The sequence below is a fragment of the Trachypithecus francoisi genome, unplaced genomic scaffold (genome assembly GCF_009764315.1).
Source record: "Trachypithecus francoisi isolate TF-2019V2 unplaced genomic scaffold, Tfra_2.0 Lachesis_group10, whole genome shotgun sequence".
Lineage (NCBI taxonomy): Eukaryota > Metazoa > Chordata > Mammalia > Primates > Cercopithecidae > Trachypithecus > Trachypithecus francoisi.
The window spans coordinates 56,093,315-56,118,439 of NW_022681455.1; the positions used below are offsets into that span (position 1 = coordinate 56,093,315).

Here is a 25,125-nt window from a genome sequence, read left to right on the forward strand (position 1 = left end):
AATAAAGATGTTCTTTGAAACCAATGAGAACAAAGATACAACATACCAGAATCTCTGGGACACATTTAAAGCAGTGTGTAGAGGGAAATTTATAGCACTAAATGCCCACAAGAGAAAGCAGGAGAGATCTAAAATTGACACTCTAACATCACAATTAAAAGAACTAGAGAGGCAAGAGCAAACACATTCAAAAGCTAGCAGAAGGCAAGAAATAACTAAGATCAGAGCAGAACTGAAGGAGATAGAGACACAAAAAACCCTCCAAAAAATCAATGAATCCAGGAGTTGGTTTTTTGAAAAGATCAACAAAATTGACAGACCGCTAGCTAGACTAATAAAAGAAAAGAGAGAAGAATCAAATAGACGCAATAAAAAATGATAAAGGGGATATCACCACGACCCCACAGAAATACAAACTACCATCAGAGAATACTATAACACCTCTACGCAAATCAACTAGAAAATCTAGAAGAAATGGATAATTTCCTGGACACTTACACTCTCCCAAGACTAAACCAGGAAGAAGTTGAATCCCTGAATAGACCAATAGCAGGCTCTGAAATTGAGGCAACAATTAATAGCCTACCCACCAAAAAAGTCCAGGACCAGATGGATTCACAGCTGAATTCTACCAGAGGTACAAGGAGGAGCTGGTACCATTCCTTCTGAAACTATTTCAATCAATAGAAAAAGAGGGAATCCTCCCTAACTCATTTTATGAGGCCAACATCATCCTGATACCAAAGCCTGGCAGAGACACAACAAAAAGAGAATTTTAGACCAATATCCCTGATGAACATCGATGCAAAAATCCTCAATAAAATACTGGCAAACCGGATTCAGCAGCACATCAAAAGCTTATCCACCATGATCAAGTGGGCTTCATCCCTGGGATGCAAGGCTGGTTCAACATTCGCAAATCAATAAACGTAATCCAGCATATAAACAAACCAAGACAAGAACCACATGATTATCTCAATAGATGCAGAAAAGGCTTTTGACAAAATTCAACAGCCCTTTATGCTAAAAACGCTCAATAAATTCGGTATTGATGGAACGTACCTCAAAATAATAAGAGCTATTTATGACAAACCCACAGCTAATATCATACTGAATGGGCAAAAACTGGAAAATTCCCTTTGAAAACTGGCACAAGACAGGGATGCCCTCTCTCACCACTCCTATTCAACATAGTGTTGGAAGTTCTGGCTAGGGCAATCAGGCAAGAGAAAGAAATCAAGGGTATCCAGTTAGGAAAAGAAGAAGTCAAATTGTCCCTGTTTGCAGATGACATGATTGTATATTTAGAAAACCCCATTGTCTCAGCCCAAAATCTCCTTAAGCTGATAAGCAACTTCAGCAAAGTCTCAGGATACAAAATTAATGTGCAAAAATCACAAGCATTCTTATACACCAGTAACAGACAAGCAGAGAGCCAAATCAGGAATGAACTTCCATTCACAATTGCTTCAAAGAGAATAAATACCTAGGAATCCAGCTTACAAGGGATGTAAAGGACCTCTTCAAGGAGAACTACAAACCACTGCTCAGTGAAATCAAAGAGGACACAAACAAATGGAAGAACATACCATGCTCATGGATAGGAAGAATCAATATCGTGAAAATGGCCATACTGCCCAAGGTATTTATAGATTCAATGCCATCCCCATCAAGCTACCAATGACTTTCTTCACAGAATTGGAAAAAACGGCTTAAAGTTCATATGGAACCAAAAAGAGCCCGCATTGCCAAGACAATCCTAAGTCAAAAGACAAAGCTGGAGGCGTCACGCTACCTGACTTCAAACTATACTACAAGGCTACAGTAACCAAAACAGCATGGTACTGGTACCACAACAGAGATATAGACCAATGGAACAGAACAGAGTCCTCAGAAATAATACCACACATCTACAGCCATCTGATCTTTGACAAACCTGAGAGAAACAAGAAATGGGGAAAGGATTCCCTATTTAATAAATGGTGCTGGGAAAATTGGCTAGCCATAAGTAGAAAGCTGAAACTGGATCCTTTCCTTACCCCTTATACGAAAATTAATTCAAGATGGATTAGAGACTTAAATGTTAGACCTAATACCATAAAAACCCTAGAAGAAAATCTAGGTAGTACCATTCAGGACATAGGCATGGGCAAGGACTTCATGTCTAAAACACCAAAAGCAACGGCAGCAAAAGCAAAAATTGACACATGGGATCTAATTAAACTAAAGAGCTTTTGCACAGCCAAAGAAACTACCATCAGAGTGAACAGGCAACCTACAGAATGGGAAAAATTTTTGCAACCTACTCATCTGACAAAGGGCTAATATCCAGAATCTACAAAGAACTCAAACAAATATACAAGAAAAAAGCAAACAACCCCATCAAAAAGTGGGGAAGGATATGAACAGACATTTCTCAAAAGAAGACATCCATACAGCCAACAGACACATGAAAAAATGCTCATCATCACGGCCATCAGAGAAATGCAAATCAAAACCACAATGAGATACCATCTCACACCAGTTAGAATGGCAATCATTAAGAAGTCAGGAACAGGTGTTGGAGAGGATGTGGAGAAATAGGAACACTTTTACACTGTTGGTGGGATTGTAAACTAGTTCAACCATTATGGAAAACAGTATGGCGATTCCTCAAGGATCTAGAACTAGATGTACCATATGACCCAGCCATCCCACTACTGGGTATATACCCAAAGGATTATAAATTACTCTACTACAAAGACACATGCACACGTTGTTTATTGCGGCACTATTCACAATAGCAAAGACTTGGAATCAACCCAAATGTCCATCTGTGAGACTGGATTAAGAAAATGTGGCACATATACACCATGGAATACTATGCAGCCATCAAAAAGGATGAGTTTGCGTCCTTTGTAGGGACATGGATGCAGCTGGAAACCATCATTCTTAGCAAACCTCACAAGAAGAGAAAACCAACACCGCATGTTCTCACTCATAGGTGGGAACTGAACAATGAGATCACTTGGACTCGGGAAGGGGAACATCACACACTGGGGCCTATCATGGGGAGGGGGGGGAGGGAGGGATTGCATTGGGAGTTATACATGATATAAACGTCATGCACATGTACCCTAGAACTTAAAGTATAATAAAAAAAAAAAAAAAATAAAAAAAAAAAAAATAAAAAAATAAAAAAGCCCAACAAGCACTTAAAAAAAAAAAAAAAAAAAAAAAAAAAGGCTGGGCGTGATGGCTCACGTCTGTCATCCCAGCATTTGAGGCCGAGGCGAGCAGATCACCTGAGGTCGGGAATTCAAGACCAGCCTGACCACATGGAGAAACCCACTCTACTAAAAAAACAAAATCAGCCGGGTATGTGGCACATGTCTGTAATCCCAGCTACTCCACAGGCTGAGGCGAGAATCACTTAAACCCGAAGGTAGAGGTTGCAGTGAGCTGAGATCGCGCCATTGCACTCCAGCCTGGGCACAAGAGTGAAACTCTGTCTCAAAAAATAAAAAAAGATTTGGTAACCCCATATTTTCTGTAGAGTTTTCTGGTAAATTGTATGACTTGATTTCACTGATGAATTTCTTTTGTTTGTCTCGTTTCATCTTTTTAATACTATGAGGTAATATTATTAATATCCCCAACTTATCATATGAGAGAATTTAAGCACAAAGATGTAAATAAATATTCTGAAGCCTCACAGCTGGAAACAAAATGTAGGACTTTGAATGTAGGAAATCTCAGGACAGAAGCCACGCTCTCAGCAACCACACTAAAACCTTGCATATAACATGGTGCTGAGCACATAAATAGTTACTGCAAAAAAATGTACTTGCAGAGCAAGATTATTCACCTATTCATCCTTGAAAATCAATGTGTATGAGTTAGTCTTAAGTTTCTCCAAGGCAAAACTATGACACAACATATGCCATGCTAAATTATGGAAATATTTCATCTTGAGATGCCAAATTTTAAAGCAGAAATACTGAAAGTAAATATAGTTTATATTCCATAGATTTTGTTGTTCCTGGAATTCTTCATGCTTTTTCTAACCCTCCACCCTTTGCTCATTTTCATTATCTTTACATGACTTAGTTATGCCAATACCTCCTAGCCTACTATAATCTGCATTACTCTGCTTGAAATGCCATAACAAAATATCATTGACTTGCTGGCTTAAGCAACAGAAATTTTTGTTCATACAGTTCTGAAGGCTGGAAGTTCGAAATTAGGGTGCCAGTATAGTCGGGTTCTGGTGACGTCCTTCTTCCAGGTTGCAGAGAGTCACCTTTCACAATGTACTCACATAGTCTTCCCTGGGTGTGAGAGCTGGAAGGCCATGAGGTAGATGAAGGAAATGACGGGACGGAGGGTAGTAGGGGAGAGCAACATCTTCCTCTTCTTATAAAGTCACCAATTCTGTGGGATTTGGACTCCACCCTTATGACCTCATTTATCTTGGTTACCTCCTGAAAGCTCTATATTCAAATATAGTCACACTGGGGGTAAGGGCTTCCATATATGAATTGGGGGCATACAATTCAGTCCATAACATCATCTTTTACATTTCAATTGCCCATTTTCTCCTTTCTTAGAATTAATGTATTGCAATCACCTGTTTACTTACCTGTGTCTCAGTATACACGTGTTCCCTCAGGCCAAATTCTAACTATATTGCCATTGTATCCCAGGCACAGAACCTATCCATGTGGTGAGTACTGTTGGATGAATAAATCAATGATACCAGTGGCTTTATTCTGCTTCTTTACCAGCTTTTAGAAGCAAATGCCATCATTAAAGCAGGGGTAATAGGTTTGTTGGCTTAAGCAGATACCTGGGGCTTTACTGGAGATAAAACATCAAAACAAGCCTTATGCTCATTCAGCCACTAAACATTATGAATTTTAGTCTCCTCCAAAGTCCTCATCAAAATAGTAGAATTTGCATCACAATAAAGTTAAACTTTGGGCAACAGCCATGACTGTGCTAGGAAGTAAGTGTTGCAACTGTTCAGGTGTGCAGCACACCAATTCAATTTGTAATTTCTTATTTCAGGTGAACACATTTTTTAAGAATAGAGTGAATGATTTAATAAATTATATCCATTGAATAAGTGACCATATAATACACATACCATACTCAACAATCAGTTAAAATTAGTTATAAAAAAAGACATTGTAATCAGGCCTGTACACATTTTATTATACTCTGAATAACAAGCATGTAACAAAATTTTGAGCATGATAAGGAAGAAATATTTCAAATTCTGTTTCTTACAAAAGCATCAAGAACAATACACAAAGACTGTTCATAATATTTTACAGTCAGCTAAAAATAACAAGACATTCTAGGACTTTAGGAGTTTTCCTTTTCTTTCAACTAGAGCGTTTATTTCCATTAGCTTTGCTACAATGAAAATTAACATATATGGACATACACATAGCAGTGAAATGGAAAATGAAGGCATACAACAAACATTCTGATTAATCAACAAGTATAAAATACAGGCTTTTAGTACTTCTGAACTTACATTTTCTTTGAATGTACAATGAAACTTTTTGTGTAAAATGTTTTTAATGTTAATTTTGACAGTTCCCAAAGTAATTAATACTCTTACACCACCATTAATCTAATTTTAGAATTTGACATGAATTAAGAAACACACTAATCTTATTCAGAGGTGCTATTCACAACACTGAACAAGAGGCAATCCACTGCCCTTTAGCAAGGCAGAGACACTGTAGTAAATGAGTAGTTCACCAATACTGTCTATCCCAGGTGAATATCAGCCCTGATCTTACTTCCAATGACCAGATAGGTGTTTTGGCTTATTTGTAGTAGCAAGAGCTATGAGATATGAAACATGAAAGTCACATAGACATGAAATTAAACTCAAATCTCTACTGCATGGAGGCTGAATGTGAAATACTTCACAGTGACTAAAACTGGCTAACAGGTAATGGTGGATTTTTATATTCAACTTTGATTAACATAAATGGACTTTATAAGAAACCCTTGAGATTTAATTAATGCTGCTAATCCAAGGGCTCCAAATGACTGAGGAGCCTTTAAAATCAGTATATGTGACTTTTTATATTTTTTTCATAAGAAAAAAAAATAAAAACACCGAGGTACTTAAGTTTCTTTTCAAGGGATTACTGTTGGTTATCTTCCTGAGATGCAAAAGACCACAGAAAAAGCACCATGCCTAGGCTGCTGAATGAGGCATCAGACACTAATAGTTTGGTCCTTTCCTGAATGGATCTCTTCCAGCAATTACACTAAAACATAGTGATGGGTCGCAGATGCCTGGGGGTCCTGGTTGCCCTTGGATTCCAGGTTTTCCATGATCTCCGTCTTTGCCAGGGAGACCTGGGTCTCCTGGAGGACCTTCTTTGCTTATTCCAGGAGGGCCCTCTGGACCTAAAATGGAACATTGGCAAGATGTAAACAGAGAACTTTAGTTTTTCATAGTGAAATAGCTGATTCAGCAAGAAACTTAAACTGAAAAAGGAAAAACCTCTTGAATATTTTATATATTTGCACTAATTATAAAGTAGAGGCATTTTCTTGATAATTCTACATGTCTTCTGCTTTGAAAAGAGGCATCCAAAAGTTATCGGTACTTCTTGAAAACTAGCTATATTAACATAGCAACCATGCTACTGATTAAAACATTTAGCTAACATTATAATATTCCATTTTGTGTACTGTCCAATCTTATTTCTTCCTTTCAGCCTATCTTTTACCAATATTATTATAAATTGACAGGTGATATATAAGCCAAAGCTGAGTAATTTTTGTGCCATATTTACAACAAATAAATGACTGTTTCTATTATACATATTTTTAGTTTCCATATCTAAATGCATTATTCTTATTTTAGTATAATAGTCATCAATACACATAGGTATGAAAGCCCTAATTTGTCCAACATAGCCTGATTAGTTAAATTAGCATGCTCGAGGAAACAAAAGCTAGATTAGGATACTGGCCTTTTATAGTTGATTCAAAATAACAAAAACAAAATATTCAGATTTTGGGAAGGAGCACAGTGGTTTGGGCCTCTTATTACTCCTCTATTCCCTGCTACTACTAATAATAATCATCTATTTAGCACTTAACTGCAACTGTAAGTATTGTTCAAGGTATTTTACATAAACAAGTATTAAGTCATTTGATCAACTCCAAAGCCTCTTAATAACATCTAATCATAGCAAACATTTATTGAAAACATAACTGTGATTGTCCTGCATTGTTCTGAAAGCTACATATAGAAACTATTTAATCTCCCAATAATGTCATGATGGAGATAACATTATCATCATCATCTTACCAGTGAGGAAACTGAGACATGACAGAGTTAAATAGCACAGCTAGCAGAGATTACTTAACCACTTCAGCATTTCTCTGCTTCTCTGAGGGTCATAAAGACTAAACAGTGTTAATACAAAAAACTAGCCGGGCGAGGTGGCAGGCGCCTGTAGTCCCAGCTACTCGGGAGGCTGAGGCAGGAGAATGGCGTAAACCCGGAGGCGGAGCTTGCAGTGAGCTGAGATCCGGCCACTGCACTCCAGCCTGGGCGACAGAGCCAGACTCTGTCTCAAAAAAAAAAAAAAAAAAATAAAAAAATAAAAAGACTAAACAGTGTTATACACCAGATAAGCAGGGGTGATAAACGATTCTAGAACTCTTCTAAGGAATAGATATTAAACTAAATGATAAGCAAGACATAATATTGAAGGATTCATAAATTGAGGATAATATATGAAAAATATTCTAGAAGTTGTACTTCAGTGTGTTAAATGTGAATCACTCAAAAAAGAAAACAGATGTCTTGGTTTCAATTTATTTCACATAGATCTATGATGACTTTTCTTAAAGCAAAATGAGCAGCAACACTTATGAGCAGGTAGCAATTCTCACCCGGGGGACCAGGAGGACCTTGTTCTCCAGGATGCCCAAACCCTTGGCTCCCTTTTTCCCCATTTCTTCCTGGTAGGCCTGCAGGGTGTCAAACATCTGAGTAAGTTTACTTAAAATCACTGCCTTCTAGATTGTTTCTTTCAAAGCTGTTAATATACACATGAAAGAAAAATGTCTTTTAAAAACCAGCTTGCCATCTATTTTTTCTTACTAATGGATAACAATTTTTGAAGCAATAATTTCTAAAATGATCAGTGGTTTAGTTGCAAGACTTAATGGGAATCAAATATTTAGAAAAGAAAATGGTTTGGAATTATTAGCCCTTTGTGTTAATCATAGTTTTTTAAAAATTACTTTATGAAACATCTAAATTGTTTATATACTATTAAACAAAAACGAAAGAATTATCAATCAACATTTCATATAAACTTTCAAAGGCAAGGAGAAATTGTGGGCTATTAGGAAGTTTTATTGCAAAACTTATTTTTTCCTATAATAGAAAAAAAGTGAATAAGGTAACAGTGCAGAAAGTTACCAAAGTCAAAACAAAGGAAATGGCATCCATGATTTTCCATTTAAAAACTTTTCTAGACTCAAGCAAAATTTCCCAGTACATTGGCAACATTTTCTAATTTGTAACTTCATGTGTTCATAAATTTGACTTCTCTATTTGAGAATATTGCATTAAAAAAATAAAATAATTTATCTTTAATTCAGTTGGCAAATTATGTAAAGACGAGCATTTACAGATTTTTTTTATCATGAAAACAAAGTTATTTCTTGACTATTAAATGGATATAGGATATGAATTTTTTTTAAAAATAACTTTTTAAAATTCATTTTCTTGTTCAAACTAACTGCATACCTTTTAATCCTCTGACACCTGGACGTCCAGGGACACCCATTAATCCAGGAACACCATCTCTTCCTGGCAAACCAGGTAATCCTCGGGGACCCTCTGGTCCTACAGGACCAGGTGGCCCAGGAATACCCGGGGAGCCATGTTGGGACTGGCAATGATCACAATTTCTAATTCTTCCACTCTGAAGTAAGACTGGTAGCTGGGCTTTTAAAAACAAAGAAACCCCATTCTTTATGTTTAAATGGTGAGTTGGTGTTAATTATATTTCTATTTTTTTTTTCAGTTTACAGAGAAAACAACTATGAGCACTGAATATGTGCATATTTCTTGGTCAATAATTTGACTTCTAGGAATGTGACTATGGAAATATTCATTGCTCTATGCAGTCATTTAATTACAGAAATTGCTTAAAATAGGGGAAAAAGTAAAAGTGCCCCTAAAAGAAATTGGTGGAATTATAGATATTCATATTGATGAACTAAATTATCAAAAAATATGCTACAAAAGAAAATTCTAATTATGACAAATAATAAATTTCTTTAATAAAAAGATTATAAAAGAGTATATATGATAAATCTTTATAAAAATACTAGTTGAAGAAAAGTAGATGAGGCTTATAAATGTTATCTGTTTTATTCTTCACCTCACTTATATCCTCTACAATTTGTCCTAAGAATTTGTATTACTTTTGTAATTTGAAAAAAGTGATTAAAATGCTGTATTTGATACTTACCTCTTATTACATCCATGCAAACTTGTCGAATAAATTGTTCTGAAAACTCTCTTCCCTACATCAAAGTATTAGGGGTTATGACATGCACATAAAGAACATGAGCAAAAATCAATGAAAATATAATAACTCTGGAAGAAGCAGAATACATACGGGCTTCCCATCCAAACCTGGGGGTCCCTGAGGACCTGGGTCCCCAGGTTGCCCCTTAGGACCTGCAGGCCCCATCAAGCCATCCACCCCAGATTCTCCTTTTGATCCAATGGCACCTCGAACACCAGGATCCCCCTTTTCACCTCTCTAAAAGCAAGAGAAATGTTTACAAGTTCTACTTAAATATTTCAGAAGGTATAATTCCATCATGAAACTCCTTAAGGATGTGAATATGAATGTATACATATGTAAGCTACGTAAGGACTAGCTGGAAATATTGTCATTGACCAGAAGGGAAATTTCATATCATATTAAACTGTCATTTATCCATCCATGCAATCAGCCAGACCTACAAACATCCACTACTGATTGAGTATATTACATAGGTAATATGCACACTGCCAGAGATATCACAATGGGCATAACACAGTCCTGTTCACAAGGAGCTTGCATTTTAGTGAGTCCGACAGATACAGAAATGCACAATATTCTTTATTCAAAAATATGGAGAAAAAATTCAGCTCCAAGTCTGGCAGAAAAACCAATAACACTGACAATTCACATTTCATATCAAATTCAGTATAAATGTACATATTCTGAAAACTGCTAATTGGGAACTTCCACTGAAGAAGATGAAAAACGTTTCGTTTTCTGGTTTTTACTCAAAAGCTAGATTTATATAGTATTGAAACCCAAGCAAAAAGGACTGAAGAACGAGAGCAAGAGAGCATAATATATGAAGAAACATACCTCTCCTTTTGCGCCATCATGGCCTTGAATTCCCTTTGAAAATTAATAGGAAAAAAACTATAATAAACGTGCAAGCTACAGTACTATAACATGGCATCCACATTTTACCACATACTTAATCAAATTTAAAATTTCAATTTGGAAAATATTGATAGCATTAGTGACAGAATTACACATAAAAGAGACGCTTTTTGCCTTTTAGAGAAGGCTAATGACTAGGAAATATGTTAACCGAATAATATAAAAATTTTAATTTGCTTAACTGTTTCCTTCTTAGATATGAATATTTTCAAATGCTGCACGTTGAACCACATGGGTAAGAATGGGATTCTACTGAATTTAAAATATATCACTATTTTAATAAAAATCAAAACTCAAATCAGATTAAATATTAGGTATATTTATTCTTGTATTCAGTAATTAAGATAAATCATCTATTTTCCCAAGTTTATGTTCTTAAAACTAAATTTTGATTGGGTGCTATTGACAAAGGATGGGTTAAAACAAAGATACCATTAAAAGTGACTAGCAAGAGAGAAAACCCCCAGCTGTCCTGTGCTTAAACCATTCACTGCCAGTAATTAAGAGACCAGAGAAGCAATGTCATGTAAAAGATGGTATTTTTTCACAGTGATATAAACACTGGGGAGCCCATGCATGAAGCCCATTCAACTATAATTACTAGCTACATCTGGATGGCTCCATTAAAGTCTTTCCCATTCCTCTTTTCCATATTTATTTCAGTGGTATATTATACAGGAAAAAACTCTCAGGAAAGGTATTAACATTTTCCATTTTTGCAATTCAATGTACACCTGTGCTCAAAAATCTCCTAATATTCACTCAGGTAAAAAGATAAAACTTTCATAACAGGTAGGTTTTCATTATTCAACTTTAAAATAAAAAATCAGTGCTCTGAAATTTAATATGAAATTTAATGTATAATGTTGCACACAATAAAGTCTGAGTTGGGGGTATATCTTTTGATTCATTTTCAGGCTCCTCAAATATGGCGTCCAAATTAGACAAAGGAAAGAATTAGATAAAACTCATAAAACACCAAATATTTAGTTTTTGTATACGAATCTTTTAGTAAGTAAAACGAACTTTGTATGGCCATACTTGAATTTTGTTTCTGAAGAAATGAAGGAGTGATCCTTACAAGATACAATCCAACAACTAGTGCCAACATAAGAAGGGAGACGAAATAGTTAAGTTCTCAATATGGGAATTGAATTACAGCTAAAACTAAAAACAGCTGTCACCTGAGAACTCATTAAGACAATTCTGTGAGAGAAATATCCACTTTGATTCCATTCACAAAACGAGGGCCAAAAAAAAACATGTGCTATGCTTGGTAGAGTGACAGGTAATTAAGACTATGTTTACATGAAGAGTTTGGGATGACTCTTCAGCCGCTGAAAAGCAACAGCTGCTCTGGCCCTGGGTACTCCATGTAGGTTAAGCTCCTGGTGGTGAGAAATGTGACTTCCAATCAATCGAGGGCAGAAGCTTTCTAGGGAACCCAAATCCTGCCTTAGGAGAGCAGACACACTCTTTTCCTTGAGAAGTGAAAAAGTTAGTGAAACCTTAGAGAAAGAGTGATCCATACGCCAGTGAGCTAGCTAAGTTGTGAGTTCAAATTCTAAAGGAAATATCCTTCTTTTCTGAGAGTTATTGTGAGTAACCTTTTTTGATAAAAGGTCTGGGCTGTGGAGGTTAAATGGATGAAGGGGCGAAGGTCCTACGGGAACAGCGGTTTACAGATATTTTGTGATTAACTTAAGGAAACTCAAAGAGTTTATCTGTGTTGCCAGGTTGGGGAATAGGGATGGAGTTGTTTGTGTCATCAGGTGGGTCTGAGTCAAGTGGAGGATCAAGAAAACTGAAAGATATTTTATTGAACATAATTGTACTGAGGCAATTCCAATCATTCCTCCTCTTGGTTACTTTTGCTTTTACTTTTATTGTTAGCTTCTAAATTCTCAATTCTTCTTAATACCTGGCACTCACCTTCCATCCCATATTGCAGATAACCTTGGGGCCCTATGCTTACACTCTTCCCAATGGTCTCTCAGATTCCTCCAACTAAGGGACACAGAGAAGCCTGTCCTTGGAGACATCACCACCCAGTTTTATCCCACTATCTCCAGAGTTGGTATAATTGTAGAATCTTTCTCCCACTCACCCTCAGAGAAAGAGGTTCACCCCATTGGGAGGACTCACATATCCAGCTTGCCCTTTCAGACCTGACGAAGTTGGAACCATGTCCAGCATTCTGCAGCTACAAGCAACACAGCAGCAAACATACTACCTAAGGACCAATCTCCTTTATGCCTTTGTCCATCCACTTTGGCTCTGACTGAACTTACAGTCACATGGCAATCTCACTGAAATACCACCTAACGAGAAGGGTTTAGTCAAGAGACAAGCAAAGCCATCTTACTGTGTGTGTCTGTTCTACAACACTGTCTCTCAGGATAGCATTTTAATATATCTCCAGAGCGGTAAATTGTCTCTCTGAACAAACTAAAGGGAAAAAAGTACATTTATCCACTACATGTGGCCCCAACTGATTTTCAAGAAGAAAAGCAAGACAAACCAGCAGGTATGAACAAGCTGTCATCGTGTGACTGGCTCTCTTTGGCCAATAACTACCCCTAAGAAATGGGTGGAATTTTCTACCTTCAGTTGTTTGCTAAGATACATTAAAAAACAAAATTCAGAGCCACCAATGCTATCATTATGAGAAAGTGAAAATATAAAACAAATAATTAAAGAAACTCATTATCGCCACACTACCTACACTTTCAACCTTATACGCTTAGAATGTATGTTGTACTTATCCTTCTCCCCACCCATTTTTATTTGCAAGTAATCCTCTCTCAACATTGTCCAGTTATGTGACTTGTTATTTCATTTTTTATCAGAAGAAAACCAAAAAATACCTGTTGCCCTGGAATTCCCTGTCTTCCATTATCTCCCTTTTGACCCTTTAAAATAAATAAACATTATTGATTAGTTTGCACACTTATGATGCAATCATATATACAATACAAACTATGTATTACCTTGAGTTCCAGAAGAAATGTAACAAAAGCAGTGATACAAATATATAAATTACGTGAGAGATGGGAAAGTCAGTCACTCAGAGAAAAAGAAGAAAAGTCATCCTAATCTTATAGTTAAAATGGACAGAGATAAGGAACAAATTACTGATTTGGGTGAAACACGTAAATAATTCTAGACAATAAGGATGTTCTTCTAAGTCCATATTAACAGTGGGAAAATAGTTTAAAAATTCAATGGATATGGACATTTTACTAATTTCAGTGGCAATTATGTTCATTGTTGACTATGGACATGTGAGGACAAGAAGACCTGTTGAAAATTTTATTTTTAAAAGTTAAAATATACTGTCACATTTTAGTAAATAAGTCATTTAAATGAAGAGCTTTAAGTCAGTATAAATAAGAGAACAGAAAACTTAATAAAGGTATAAACACATTTATCTGTTCAATAAATATTTTTGGGTATCTACCATTCATGGGACATTGTGCTAGACTCTGAAGCACTACTTCATCCTTACATTTATTGTGCAAATTAATTAGCAGTTCCTAGGAAGACATATATCTAGATAAGGTAATCGATGAAAGATCTAGTGACTACAATTTTACATCACCCTTGCCTAGTAATGAATTCATCAATTTACATAAGTGAATTCCTAATATTTATTAAGCAACACCTATTTCCTGGCACTTAGGGACTGAAACAAAGATATCACTGTAGACTTCAAGTCACTTACTGTGTGGTAAGAGAGATAAATCTAGAATGATGAAAATACTGCTGATAAGTCTACAATGTATAAACATCTGGGTTGGATATTATTGGAACTTAGGAAGGGCCATCTGACAGAAAGAGTAGGGAATGTGACTCACCCTTTGTGCAGCCTTGAGGGATGAGTAAGAGGTATCCAATTGGAGAAAGGATAGGAGGGTGTATCAGGGAGAGAAGACACAGGTGAAAGGCAGGTAGTTTCTTTTGGCTAAAGCAGCAGAGCAGGATTGGATAAGAATGGGTGGAGTGGCAAGAGAAAACACTAAAGAAGATTCAGTCAGCCCAGAAGGCACTTGGTGGGACAGGCTTTATCTTAACATGTGTGGGGCACCATTAAAGGATTGCTAAGCAGATACATAGCTTAGCTATTTTATGCATATAAAAGTGTGGAAGAAGGAAGTAGACTGGACTCAAGGAGACGGGTCAGGAAGATACCGCAGTAGCCCAGGACCCCTGACAAGAAATAACTAGTACAGTTGGGAAAGGTAGAAGATGTCAAGTTCAAGAGATATTCAGCATTGATTATCATGACAGGAAATCTGTGAGTACGAAGTGGTTTATGGGGAAAGATGACAAGTTCGGTTTTGGACATATTGAACCTGAGGTACCCATGAGTCATCTAAATGCAGTACCAAGAAGGAAATTAGAATATATGGGTCTAGAGCTCACAGACACTTCCTTAACATTTACCTCACTCCCAACTTCAATATTAACTTAAAGGAAGCCTATTATCATAGTACTTGAAGATCTTCAATAAAAATGTCTGAAAAACAACTGAATTTTGTCATACCACTCTAAAACATCTTATGTATGTTATGAAGAATAAGTTCATTAATATGAACTGTTATAACTGGGGATATAGCAAATTTTGCCTATAACTATTTCAATCTGAAATTTTCTCTTACAATTCCAGAAATTCTAGAGCATTCAGAATTCTACATTTGTGAAAATGTTCAGAGTATTTTTCTTTGTATTTTCAGCTTATTCTGCATAGCAAAGCTCAGACACTATAACTGAGACTTACAAACTTAAAAACATCATTAAAATACTGTCTGAACACTTGATTGGTAATTTATGGTTGGAAAAGTTTTATATTTCTAAAACTTAAAAAGTTGAAAGACCATCAGATATAATTTATTCCAGATAACTATTTCATTGACTCAGTTAGTGGCATCCTATTCAAGGGTCAGTCTTCAGTGAATGAAAAAACCCATTCCATAGGCACTTTAATTGAGGTGAAACTACCCTTGTCTCCTGAGGTAGTAACATAGTTCTTCTCTTTGCCTTTGCTGCTAAGACACCCAAAACTAAATGTCTCTAAATCACCCTAGATTTCCCTAGCCTGTTATAATTTTCTGGTTTAATTTTTCCTTTCACATGTTGATTTGAATATATTTTACATTTAGGGTTAAAGGTTTTTTATCAAATTTTTGCCATAAAACAATTTCAAATCATTTTTGGAAACATTGTGTGTGTGTGTGTGTGTGTGTGTGTGTATACATATATATGTGTGTGTATGTGGTATATATATGTATATATGTACATAAATACATATTAGAAGTATATAATAAAATCTATGTTTTTATTTTGTTGAATCATTTTGTTTCTAAGTTTTCTACAACAGAAAAGTGGTGAGGAATTTTAAAGTCAGATCTGGTCTTGTCTGAGAAGCTCAATAGCAAAAGGAGAAAATAGGATTCAACAACTTTATATTAATGTTGAAACAAAGGAATTTAAAAGTAAAATAAGAATTTTTTAAAAGCTCTGATTTTATTGCTTAGCCTACTAAAAAAAAGCAAACAACATACCTGAATACCTTTTTCACCTTGATTTCCTTTGTCCCCCTACAAAAAGGCAGTTTGATCTGTATCATAATCTAGTATATTCTGTACAGTTTCAAATAAACATATATTTTTCTCTGCTGAAGAAAAACAACATCTCATGCAAATTCCACAAGCGCCTGTATACACAGAAGTTGACTCCTAAGACAATATTTGGGAAGAGAGAAGAACCACATTATGTCAAAATTATATTGTAAAAGAACACTTTTGTATGCTCCTACATTTGAAAGAAAATTCACCACAATCTTTAATTTCCCAGAAAGGAGAAAACTTCTACATGGTTCACAGTTTTAGATTAGACAAACTAACAAGAGAGGACTTATTTTGACAAATGTTGTTTTATGAAATCAAACTGAAAATCTTCCATTAAGCTATTAGTAACCATAAGTTTATAGGAAACAATGACAAAGTAAAGCATAATATTTAAGTGATATTTTAGAAAACATATATTTCAAAAGTGAGCTTTTGGAAGAAAAATTATATTCCATAAAAATAAGTTTTGTAGATTATCAGCTAGAAGGGTAAATTAGAAACCAACTCATACAATGCCCTTGTTTTTATAGATAATGAAACGGCCAGTTAAGCACCTGCCGAAAGTTAAACTTGGACACGGTTTCTGAATTTCCTTTCTATTAATACCTCACCATGCTATCTAGAGTACAGTTTTGCATTTTCAACAAAAAAAAACACAGATTTTCTTTTAAATGACAAGTTTTGAACAAGAAAATTCTCTTCATCCCAAACCCATATTCATAGTAGATTTCCTTAACATTTACTAAGAGTCACTTGATTGCTGCTCTGTGGGGACATTTCTGTCTCAGCCAGTGCTGCCTACCTATTATCAGAACAAAAAGCCCAAGGATCATACTGTGTATGATCTAGGCACCCTGTAGACAACACATGAGGGATAGAAAATAAGATGTTGAAAAATAAATAGCAGGGGACATGAAGATGGATATGGAGTTTGTGTCTTTTCCAGAATAAAAACCAATAGATATACTTTTAACCTGAAATGTTTGTATTTGCGGTAGCTTGGATTTCTTAGGCACACAGGCATCAATTGTTGCTTAAAACCTCCAAACAAATAAAAGCATTTATTATTTATATACATACAAGTCAAGGTTCCCTTACTTGACCAGAATGAGAGAGAACCTAGTTTTGCTGTCTTTCCTCGCCAAAATACTTTAAATTAGTATATTTGACTTGTATTTCTAAACTCCTTAAATTAATTTTAAATAAACTTCTATGTAACATAATTGTTTCATAGACAGGAACTTCATGGTCAAACATTTTGGGCATAAGTTTTATCCTTCCAGAATTTGATCCAGTTTTGGCAAGAGGGGTATTCATATTTTGATAGGAATGCCTGACATTGGATAATTTTCCTCAAAAACTTCTTAGCTCACCTGGATTGTGAAAAAACCTGAATTTACAGGATATCACTTAATTGTACATTCATATTTTCTGATCTGCATGCCTTCTCTAAGGTCTTCATCTAGGAGACAATACCCATGCGGGTATATAAAAGATGCCACAGTTATTAGCATGGGGCTGAACACATTATATATACATGGAATATATAGGGTACCTTATTAAAAATATATTAATAACAAGTCTTACTTTAAGAATTTCACAAAAGAAAAACTTGTATGCAAGTAACCGGCTAAAAGTGAACTGTAAATCTTAACCAATGCATACCTTTTTACCTTGAATCCCAGGTAAACCCATGTATCCTGGTTCTCCTGGGGAACCCACTGCTCCTGGTTCTCCCTACATAACACAGAAATTCCACAAAGGTCACAGATCTACTGCTTATGGAAAAATACCACTGTTTTTAACTCTACATATCTCAATTTTAAAATGAATGGTTAAAAAAATTATTGACAGTTATTACTACATAAATAGTAAAGAATAAAATGTTTACTAGAATCCCAGTAAAATTTCTTGTATTTTTCTCTGTCTTTTCCAGGTGAAAAATTCTCACAGCATTTCATATTTTAAAATTCTGTAAATATTTGTTATTTTTTATCATACTTTATAATTTCAATAATAAACTAAATTAAAAAGTTGTAAAAAAAATAAACACAAGTATCTTTTTTGTTTACCTATTTACTAACACTTTTTCTCCTTGAAACTGCTTTTTCTCAAATTGCTACTTTTAAAAAAGTTTATTTTCTTGTTACAAAATGATAATAGAAATAATAAAAACTATTAAAAATCTTATAACCCAATATTTTTATTTTGTTATATATTTTTTCGCTAACTCTAATTCATAAACATACATAGTTACTAAAATGTGCTCATATATATGCATACTTTTATATCTTTTAACCTCTAAATATATTAATATTATAAGGTTCTTATGCTATCATTTTTCATAGCATAATTTTTAATTATGGAAGAGCATTCATATTTATCAACTATATTTTATTTAATAAAATTCTTACTGTTAAACATTACAGTTTTCACAATTTTTATTTTTATAAACAATGTTGGAATGAACACCCTGGTAGTTAAATTTAATTATTTATATATATGTATTTATATATATGGAATATTATTTTGTTAGTAATAAATTCTTGAGCTATTTTTCAGTACAGGGTATACTACATGAGCTATCTTAATTCCATTTCTCCAGTCTCCATCATCCTATAGGAATTGTCCTTTCTGAAATAAAGTTTTTTGTTTTAAAGTCTTAAATAAATTATTTGCAAGCACATATTAATAATGCATTGACAATATTCATAAGCGATGGAACATAATCCTGAATGCGTTTCATGGTTCCGTTTTGTTTTGTGTTTTACCATTAGTCCAAAACTCTATAACATCAACTAAAGATCACTCTCTGTTTTAAAAGAAAATGAGGCTTTATTCTTTTTGCTTACTGTAGTTACTCCCTAGTCATCTAATCATTCTCTAGATTTTTGAAGGTTGGAAGTGAATTAAAATACTCATTGAAATAAACATCAACCCATGTGGTTTGGAGGAAACTTGTAAAGGCCATTTTGAGTTCTATATTAAAGACGAAACTCCCATAAGCAAACAAAGAACAGTATCATTCAGGAGAACTACACACTCTTGTTTTCAACTGTTTAAGAGAAGTCTATTCTCTGGACCAGAAAGTAAGTTTTTGTTTGCATACAATTTTATCATTTTTAGAAAAATTAAGCCAAAGTTTATGTCTTTATTATCCAATGACAAAGTATCTAAAAAAATAGAAATGAAACGCTGTATTGACAATTTCATTTCATGATAAAGGTAATCCTTAATTTCATGTATCTCTTAAGAGATATAAAATGTTAATTTTCTTAAATGATGAGAAGAATTTACATTACAATTTCTTTGAAAATATTTTCAAATGCATCAAAATTACCTTGAGCCCAGAAGCCCCAGGCATCCCTTGAATTCCAGGTTCACCTTTGCTTCCCTGTCAACACATCAAAAACATTGGCATTTTTTAAAAACAATTCTGTCATAATATATCTGATATAGACACTAAAGGGAATATATTTAAAATAATTTTTACATTTTTAACTTTCCAATTGTTTGATAGACTCTGTACATCAGACCTATTTATTAAGAAAAATTCTTTTAGGCAAGGAAGTGGTTCCACACATTCATAAGCCTCTCTAAAAACCTGTGTTACAGCTGGTAGCATCAAGTACAAGGGAGGAGAGTCAAATCTTTAATGGCCAGCACTAATAAGTCCAGCCAACACACTGCACAGGTGGGAGCCATGTATTTTAACAGCATCCTCCAGGCTGAGACCCTCATCATTATCCTGTTTCACTTTCTCAGTAGGACTCATCTTCAGTATGCAACTGAAGGAAAGAAAAGTAGCTTCAAATGCACAATGGCTTCTTTTGAAGAAGTGTGAATCAGAAAATGTTTAGCTTGTGCTTTTTCAGAATTCCAGTGCAGTTCTTTCTAACAGATGGAAACTTGGAGTACAAGACTAAGTTGACAGGATAAAGAATGTAACACAGAAAAGGAAAAGTGGATAGAGAAAGAGCAAACAAGTCTTCTGGCCAATAAGGAGAGACTGTCAAACGTAGTTCTGGTTTTCGAATACTTTGGTATCTGAAATCACAACCCAATGTCTGGCAAAAGCCCATAATTAAATAGGTTGGTGTGACACCTAGAAGGGGAACACAATAATTACCCACAGTCAATTAGGGTTTACTAATCAGTGAGACAAACCAATGCCATTTTCAGCTTTTAAAAAACTTTTGTAGGCTGCTCGCAGTAAGAAACACGTGAAGATCATATTAGAGTTAATTAAAGCATTTAGCACATAACAGTGTTATTGAACCACAGAATGATTCCTTAAAATTTCTAATTTTATAATGGTTTAAGTTGAAACTCACAGACATGAGATTTGTTGAAAGTTACCTGACTTGATAAAGCTAATATATCCTAGTATTATTTAGAGAATTATTATTATCTTTTAAAATTCTGGGTTACACGTGCAGGATGTGCAGGTTTGTTACATAGGTAAATGTGTGCCATGGTGGTTTGCTGCATCTATCAACCCATCACCTAGGTATTAAGCCCAGCATGCATTAGCTATTTTTTATGATACTCCTCTACTCTCAACACTCCCTGACCACTAACAGGTCCCAGTGTGTGTTATTCCACTCCCTGTGTCCATGTCTTCTCACTGTTCAGCTCCCACTCCTAAGTGAGAACATGTGGTGTTTGGTTTTCTGTTCCTGCATTAGATTGCTGAGGATAATGGCTTCCACCTCCATCCATGTCCCTGTAAAGGACATGATCTCATTCTTTTTTATGGCTGCATAATATTCCATGGTTCTTTTTCCAGTCTATCACTGATGGGCATTTGGGTTCATTCCATCGTGAATAGTGCTGCAATGAACATATGTGTGCTTGTATCTTTGTAACAGAATGATTTATATTCCTTTGGGTACATATCCAGCAAAGGGCAGATAATGTTTTTTTAAAACCAAAACATAGTATAGTTAAATAGACTTATCAATATTTCCACAGCGATTTTTAAGTATTATAATATACATTAGAGGTTTTCCAAAGATCTGCCTCAGTTTCAGCCTCATCTCTGCCCTACAGAATACGTTTTTGTCTCACCCTAGAACTTCTATCAGTCATATTGACAGCACAAGCCACAAACATAAGCTGACAAAACTAGCAGAAAGAAACTAATATACAGGTCAGTACACTATGACCCATGGGTTAAATCCAGTCCAATGCAAGTTCTTAGTTTAACCAGAACACAGCCGCACCCCATACCCATTTGATTAGGTATTGCCTGTGGCCACTTTTGCACTATAATGGCAAAACTGAGTAGTTACAACAAAGACTGTATGGCTCTCAAAGTCTGAAATATTTACTTTCTGTCCCTTTTCAGAAAAAGTTTCCAACACCTAATATACTGCATGAAAAAAATTAAAACGTTTCACTGAAAAGATTATATTTAATATCTGCAACATTTTGGATCTATTTTTAACAGAATAATTGTACAAGCACAAGAGGCAGAAAACCAACTTTAGAGTAAGTCATGTAAAAATAAACAAACTGTGATACTGGAAATGCTCACTGTCCTACCCAGCCAAATCAGCAGAATCTGCTTAAGCGGCAGACAGCAAAAACACATTGTTCTAAAACCTTTTACGGAAAGTCCACCAGATACAATTGACCTTCAACTCAGTGTGAGTCAACAGTGCAGTGTATCTAATAATAATTAAAAAAAAAAAGCTGATGAAATTTTAGGCTTCATTCTTAAGAATTAGAGAATCCAACAGACAATGAGAGAGCCCATTGTGCACCAGCTAATAAGGGATATTTTCTTACAAAATGACCTTGAGAAACTGTGGAGACCTTTCGCTTAGCAAGCTCAGTCAATCCAGTGTATTAGACCAACTCTGTGTGTACCTATAGTTGCTGGAGCCCACAATACTCCAAGGATCCACAAGGGTCTACCACTGATGGAAGAGCAGCTAACTTTTCTCATTATTGGGCTCCCATGTCTTTTTTTTTTTTTTTTCTCTCTCTCTCTCTCTCTTTTCTAAATACTTTAGAATTTAAAAGTAAAATAGATTAAGTCATCTACTCATCTTATACGCCAGGGTCTATTCCCCCGAGGCAACGCCTAGTCAAAGGTTGAATGCTTCCAAAATAGCAATCCCATCACTTCCTTTTGGAAGGTTGTCCTAGAATCTATTTGCAAAATAGTTGGGAACAGTTTTCCGAGTGTTTTGTCTGATCCTCTGGTTAACCAAGAAAACAAAATAGTTCTCTCACCTCGGGATTATATATACCTAGAAAATGGTCAAATAATGACATTTAAAGAGTTTCAGTTCTATCTTGAGAATAACTAACCTCATATCCTAAATATATTTGTCAAGCTTGCCTTACTTATTTAAAATCTAAAAGTAAAGATAATATGCTCTTACTCACAGTACTAGTACAATCTACAAACAAGGCACTTTATATTATATACATTCCACTAAATAAAAATACCAAAAAGAAGACTGTAAAACGGGTATTGTAAGAGATATTCTTATTCATAACTATAAATGCTCTAGACTGGTGGTTTTGGCACAGGGTTCCATAGAGCTCTAGTATTCCTCAATACTAGACACCAAGACACCAAAAAGGGAGAAGGGGGCTGAGTAGCAGAAGATTCTGGACCCTTTCCAACATAACAGGATGAGCTTTACTTTAGCCTGTTTCTTATGCTGAGCTTTTGCAGACTTAATTCTTACAAGTGATTTTTTTCAAAGAATAAAAAGCACATTTAAAATACAATCAAGGTAGTAGTTAAAATTTTCATCAAAGTTATAAATGGCAACTGTGATTACACAAAGTTCCCAATCTTGTTAATTTTATCATATTTACCTTAGATCCTGGTGTTCCAGGCTGACCTGGTGAGCCATTGCTTCCCATTAAACCCTACAATTTTAAAAAGGAATTTCAAGAGCAACTTAGACAAGATTATTAAAAAATATTAAATCAATTTCCAAGTTATACATTCTCATAATTCACTAAATTATAATACAGATCTGAAAATATAATATGGTATTTAGAAAATTATTCTGTTTTAGGATCTTCCCATACTATGTCTTCTGTACATATTCTTTCCCATTAGTGTAATATGTTTGTAAATGTAAGTTAAAATAAAATTCACTGAGATTTAGACTTCACCATACTTAGTATTTTTAATAGCTAGAATATATGTTTTCTAATTTATCTACAGTTAGAGTCCCTGATGTTTATTTGGGTGGCCAACTTTTTGAAAAACTGAAGAAATTTTTACTCTTTTAGAAAAATGCACACAGACATAATATTTTTCATACAACTGAATGGAATTCATGGACCTCAAATATTTTATTGTTGTATCCCCTACACTTTTATGAACTATTGAATATGAACTCCTAGTAGGTAGTAGCAACATTGCAAACACTTTGATAATAATGACATCAACATACAGGCATCCCTGGGGATCCTTTTTTTCCTTGCTGTCCTGGAGGCCCAATTTCTCCCTAAAAAATCAAATATTTAAAAAAATTGTAAATTGTAAATTATCGATTTAGTTCAAGAAAGTTTCTGCCAAAGCACAGTGGAATGACAATTGAATATCAATCAGCTCAACTTTTTCTGCTTTCTCTTCCACTACTGTAAGGAAGAAGCAAGGCAAGGCAAAAATTGGAACCTAACACCTTAAAGACCTTGGCATAGAGTCTGAAGATTTACTGTCAATATTTTTATTATGACATTTATAGTGACATTTGCCATTCTTTCAAAGGAAGACTTAGCAGCTTAGATGGACTTGGTAAGGTAAACAACAGAAATAAAAATCAGGTGAAAAATTTTCCTATTTATCATACAGTTTAAGAAATATGATAGTGAACATAAATTAATAAAGAAAAATAGAGTAAAAAAAAACAGCATTAGACTTCAACTTCTGGGGTCGCAGCATTAGACTTCAACTTCCAGGGTTGCAGTTCACTAGGTCCTCTAAAGGGACCCTCTTAAGTCCAGAATAAAAATCCTAGAAGGAACATCCTCTGTGAGAGAGTGTTGGTCTTCCGAGAAGTAGGAGATGTATTCAAAGATCTTTCATTTTAATGAAGTATACTTTGAGTTGGGGCTATAATTATCAGGATTTGAACTATACAGGACCCATGGCAGAGACAGAATTGTAGGAGCCAAGTAAAGTGGGAGTATCTGAGGGTGGATCCGCAGCTCTCGGGAAACTGAATGCTGGCCAGCCATGGAAAGGAAGCGGGAATCTTCAATACCTATGATGACTCAGGACTTTCAAAGGGGACTGAAATGGTATCCATGGTTACCAGCAGAAGGCAGGTCTTCATTTCCCAGTTAGGCTGACAGGACAGCCTCTAAATTAAGATGAAGCAATAAACTCATGATAAACAATATAGAAACAAGAGACAGCAAGCTACAGGAATGAGAATAATAAATAATAAACTGCAGATATTAGAATTGTTAGAAACAGAATTTAGAATTAGATATGAGATTTTTTTAAATTAAAAAAACAGAATCATGAAAGACTATTAGTACTGAAAATATAACAAGAGACTTCAAGAACAAAAAGTTGTGGTTTAAAAAATTATAAACTCTAAAAGTGAAAATTACGAGTATTTATAATTTTTTAAAAAATATCAATTGATCATTCTAACAGATTAGACACAATAAAGAAAGAATAAGTAAACTATAAGGCATATCTAAAACATTTAACCAGAATGTATGACAACCAAAAATATGGAAATATAGTAGGTAATGCTAAAAAGAGATGTAGAGTATGCAATTAGAAGAAATAAAAAAATGTCTAACCAGAATTCCAGAAACAGAGAATGGAGCAGAGGTTATATGGAGATAATGACTGATTCTTTCCAGAACTACTGGAAATAATTCCACAAAGCCAGGAAGCAAACTGAATTCCCAGCAAGATGAATAAAGAGATATCCATATCAAGATATATTGTAGTGAATTTGAAGAACACTAAAAACAAATAAAACACCTTAAAAGGATCCAAA

At 34.8% G+C, this 25,125-nt stretch overlaps 1 protein-coding gene across 4 annotated transcripts in view; it reads right to left on the minus strand.

Moving 5' to 3' along the window:
* Positions 1–5,175: 5,175 nt before the first annotated feature.
* The window catches only part of COL21A1 (collagen type XXI alpha 1 chain), a 201,247-nt gene continuing 181,297 nt past the window's right edge, over positions 5,176–25,125 (minus strand). For 3 of the 4 annotated variants that reach the window (XM_033217498.1, XM_033217500.1, XM_033217501.1), the window contains 12 exons: positions 23,557–23,610; positions 22,967–23,020; positions 19,467–19,520; positions 17,792–17,863; positions 16,061–16,096; positions 13,364–13,408; positions 10,416–10,448; positions 9,666–9,812; positions 9,516–9,570; positions 8,786–8,986; positions 7,921–7,998; positions 5,176–6,417 (listed from right to left, as the gene is read on the minus strand). In XM_033217498.1, coding sequence (XP_033073389.1) covers positions 6,230–6,417; positions 7,921–7,998; positions 8,786–8,986; positions 9,516–9,570; positions 9,666–9,812; positions 10,416–10,448; positions 13,364–13,408; positions 16,061–16,096; positions 17,792–17,863; positions 19,467–19,520; positions 22,967–23,020; positions 23,557–23,610 — 1,017 coding nt within the window. In that variant the 3' untranslated portion in view covers positions 5,176–6,229. The remainder of the gene's footprint in view (positions 6,418–7,920; positions 7,999–8,785; positions 8,987–9,515; positions 9,571–9,665; positions 9,813–10,415; positions 10,449–13,363; positions 13,409–16,060; positions 16,097–17,791; positions 17,864–19,466; positions 19,521–22,966; positions 23,021–23,556; positions 23,611–25,125) is intronic. The other variant, XM_033217499.1, reaches the window with a different exon arrangement.